Below are 3,912 nucleotides of genomic sequence, written 5' to 3'. Positions count from 1 at the left end.
AGAGATAGGCTTCTGAGAACGTCACTTTAATGATTAACTCAATTAAAATAGAGTAGTAATTAATATAAATAATTAAAATATTTTTCTCTAAAATACTCTAGTTTTTCGTTTTTAGAACTTAATTCTTCAAGCTTTTTTAAAAGGCAAAAGCTTCTAGACATATACAATTCCTGCATTATTTGTTCAGCAAATAAGAACAAATTTTAACCCCTGAAAAGCATTTTTTCAGTCACGCCATTGTAATGTTAACGGTCACTTTTTTAATAGCATATTCTTTTATACTACTACGAATTCAAACTTTGTAAATAAACGTGTATGCCAGTATTACTTTAACATACTATAAATATTATATTCGGATAACAAAACTTAAAACCTAGACTAGGACTTAAAATAAGATTGCAGTTATTCTGGCAATAGGTACAAAAAGATCTATAATACATGTACTGTACTGTATGAAATGTAGAACTTTAATATTCAACAGGTTTTACTTTCACATTGGCACTACTACCTTCAACAAGTTAATTGAAATATTTTAATTAACAACAATTCTGTAAAAATCATTTAAATCAGTAGGAGGTCATTTAAAAAACATTGTGAAGGATTTTAAACTTACTTGAGATGGTATCGTAAGTCAAGTGAGTAGCTTTATCCCATATATTTAACATATACGTAATTAACAAGCGCAAGTGAGAGTAATTTACAGTCGAATGTACATAAAGTTATTTATCTCACTTTACACACTTCTTAAATTTCACTACTAATTATTTTTAAGCACGGAGTACACAGCAAATTAAACAACGAACCTACAACCGAACGACTCACAACAAGACCGACAACAGACTGAAAACAGTTTCTTGTTGCTTGCATTTGTCTTCCATCGCATTCTTTTACCACCATAGACAAGTTACCAAAGCACACCGCGATTGGAGGAAATATTTATTCTGTTATTTATTAGAAAGCTCTTAAGATTCTTTAAATTTAAAAAATAATACTCTTATTAAATAAATATACAAAAATTAATTAACAGCTTTATAAGAAAGAAATAATTAACAAAATTTTTCCAACTACTTTATCTCTACACACTTGTGCCTATCCATTCGTTCCATTTTTAATAAAAGTTAAGTATTTTAGATGTATGCAAAAACATTACAGTATAACGAATATTTATCTTCTTAATCTACCCCTAACACCACTAATAAATAATTATCATTAATAACGTAAATTAATTGTTGCATTTAATGTGCTTAGACAACACACAATACTCATATACATTGCAGGTAGCAAAACTTTCCAAAACTTCTTAAAAAGTTAACAAAAACAAAACACTACGAATTATAAAGTTCTTGACTGTTCTAAAGTTCATTTTTATATTTTAAATTTTAATTTGAATTGTTTTCATGTTTTTTATTAAGTTAAGAACCATTTTATAAAAATATGTAGGTTAGTATATCATGTTTAGGTTATACTGTTAAAAGTTTTGTTAGCTTAAGAATCAAGTTAAATAGCATCTTTAAAATGAAAAAAGAAGGTAAATATTTCTTTTAGATTAAACTAATACTCTGTTTTCTATTTCTGTAATTTTTTACAGATATTAAACAGTATTTTTTAACAATTCTCCAAAAAGAGAAAGATGTATCTGCTGGAATTGCTGCTATCAGAACTTTGATGGAAATTCTAAGAAAATACAGCTGTAAGAGTATTAATTTGTACATAGAATATAATAATAGTCATAATCTCATTTTCAGACAAAACTATCCAAGGACTAGATGAGAATTTGAAAATGGGTGTCGAAGCCATGCAAGAGACAAACTGTCCTGTAGCTGCGATTAATTCAGGATGTGAGCTGTTTCGTAGGTTTATTACCTTTACAAAACTAGACACAGAGGTAAAAATGAATATTTTGTATGCTAATACAACCATAGTTATTGTTATAGACATTTGACGAATGCAAGGAGATTATGTTGAACAGAGGTCATCTTTTCATAAAGAATCTTAATGAAGCCAAAGGAAAAATTGCTAAAAGAGCGTCACAGTTTATTGTGGATGGTTCTGTAAGATAAATTAGCTATCATTTTTTAAGTTACTAATCTGTTTTTTATACTTAGAAAGTCTTAACTCATTCAAGATCTCGAGTGGTATTGCAGACACTAAAAGAAGCTGCTAAACAAAATAAACAATTTGAAGTATTTGTCACAAAATCTGCACCAGATAACAGTGGGTAATGTGTAAAATTTTGGTTTTTAAATTTTATTTGCCTACTGAGTTTCTGTAAAACATATTTTTTAGTGAAAAGATGTGTAAAGACTTGAAGGCTGCTAATATACCTCACACTTTAATATTGGACTCAGCAGTTGGTTACATAATGGAACAGGTTGATTTTGTAATTGTAGGGGCTGAAGCTGTTGTAGAAAGTGGAGGAGTGATAAATAAAGTAAAGCATTGTAGCCAAAATTGCTATTATAATTATCTAATATTTCTAATACTCTTACAGATTGGAACCTATACTATGGCTCTCTGTGCAAAAGAAATGAACAGACCGTTTTATGTCCTTACTGAAAGCTTTAAGTTTTCCCGTTTGTTTCCATTAAATCAAGCAGATCTTCCAGATACTTATAAAGTAATTATGTTCTTATATGCCCGAAAATAATTGTTCTTTAATTAGTTTTCTTTTAGTATACGCCTGATATGAGGAAACAAGATATAAGTAAACTAAACCCCCTTGTGGATTACACTCCCCCTGCATTAATTACCCTTCTCTTTACTGATTTGGGTATTCTTACCCCGTCTGCTGTTAGTGACGAACTAATTAAATTATATCTGTAATAATTTTTGTGTATTTGTTTGTTTAATAAAATGATTTTTTTCTTCAAGCACGATATTTGTAATATTAATGAAAAATTTCGGTACAACCCCTATTAAGTAAAAGACTTAACTGAATACGGTCGGTACTATTTAGACACTATTAAAGATTAAAAAATATACTGCCTATGGACCATTCTATGAACACTACCATAGATAAAATACTACAAACAAACTAGACCATAACCTTAATTTAAACTGACTTGTAAACATTAAATAAAAGGTGATTAAGTAATGTTTTAAGCGTTTAAAAGTTAAAACTAGATAAAAATGACTATTTATAATTTGTATATATTCGATCGTAATGGGACGTTGTTGTTTTACCATGAATGGAATCGATTAAAGCAATCAGGAATGACGAGACCAGAGGTAAGAACTTCAAAATAAATATGTGGTACATATTTTGATATAGAAAATTTTATATTTATAGGAAGGAAAACTAATGTATGGAATGCTTTTTTCAATTAAATCGTTTGTCAGTAAAATTTCCCCATTAGATATTAAAGAAGGTTTTCTCTGTTACAAAACATCAAAATATGCACTAAACTTTTTGGAAACTCCTTCTGGTATTAAATTCGTATTAAATACGGATACAAATACCCATGGAGTTAGAGAATTGATACAGGAAATATATAATAAAGTATGCATTTCATTAAACCTACAAAAAAATATGCTTTCTGTAATTTTATTTTTTTTTTAGGTTTATGTGGAGTATGTTGTTAAAAACGCTTTATGCAAGTTGTCTGAACCAATACTATCAGAATTGTTTAAAACTAAATTGGATGCTTTTGTGAAGCAGTCTTCTATTTTCCTTGCAAAAACCATATGAAAGTAATATCCACCAATTTTAAGCCAAACTTTTGTAAATGTATTATTTGTTTATTATTTATTTACATTGTGCAAATACCTGTTGAATTTTTTTATAATAAAAATTGTTTAAATACTCTGAGTCAAAAATCTTTATAAAATTACGTTTCAAAAAATTACATTTCGGTCTTCATATTAAAATTTTGCCGTTTTACTAAATTTTGGATAACGACGTGGGCATTTTAT

At 28.2% G+C, this 3,912-nt stretch overlaps 2 protein-coding genes across 2 annotated transcripts; both read left to right on the top strand.

The window, feature by feature from the left end:
• Positions 1-1,405: 1,405 nt before the first annotated feature.
• LOC108741016 (translation initiation factor eIF-2B subunit alpha) lies at positions 1,406-2,876 on the top strand. The gene is made up of 8 exons (XM_018475583.2): positions 1,406-1,528; positions 1,589-1,690; positions 1,746-1,885; positions 1,935-2,051; positions 2,106-2,218; positions 2,287-2,431; positions 2,492-2,617; positions 2,674-2,876. Exons 1-8 carry the CDS (start codon positions 1,516-1,518, stop codon positions 2,821-2,823), a joined length of 906 nt encoding a protein of 301 aa, XP_018331085.1. The 5' UTR covers positions 1,406-1,515; the 3' UTR covers positions 2,824-2,876.
• A 154-nt stretch (positions 2,877-3,030) lies between these two features.
• LOC112905835 (trafficking protein particle complex subunit 1) lies at positions 3,031-3,789 on the top strand. The gene is made up of 3 exons (XM_025979020.1): positions 3,031-3,228; positions 3,290-3,499; positions 3,560-3,789. The coding sequence occupies exons 1-3, from the start codon at positions 3,130-3,132 to the stop codon at positions 3,686-3,688; spliced, it is 438 nt and encodes a 145-aa protein (XP_025834805.1). The 5' UTR covers positions 3,031-3,129; the 3' UTR covers positions 3,689-3,789.
• Positions 3,790-3,912: the final 123 nt, after the last annotated feature.

Source organism: Agrilus planipennis, unplaced genomic scaffold, assembly GCF_000699045.2.
Source record: "Agrilus planipennis isolate EAB-ADULT unplaced genomic scaffold, Apla_2.0 scaffold238, whole genome shotgun sequence".
NCBI lineage: Eukaryota > Metazoa > Arthropoda > Insecta > Coleoptera > Buprestidae > Agrilus > Agrilus planipennis.
This window is presented reverse-complemented; position numbering and strand designations above follow the sequence as displayed.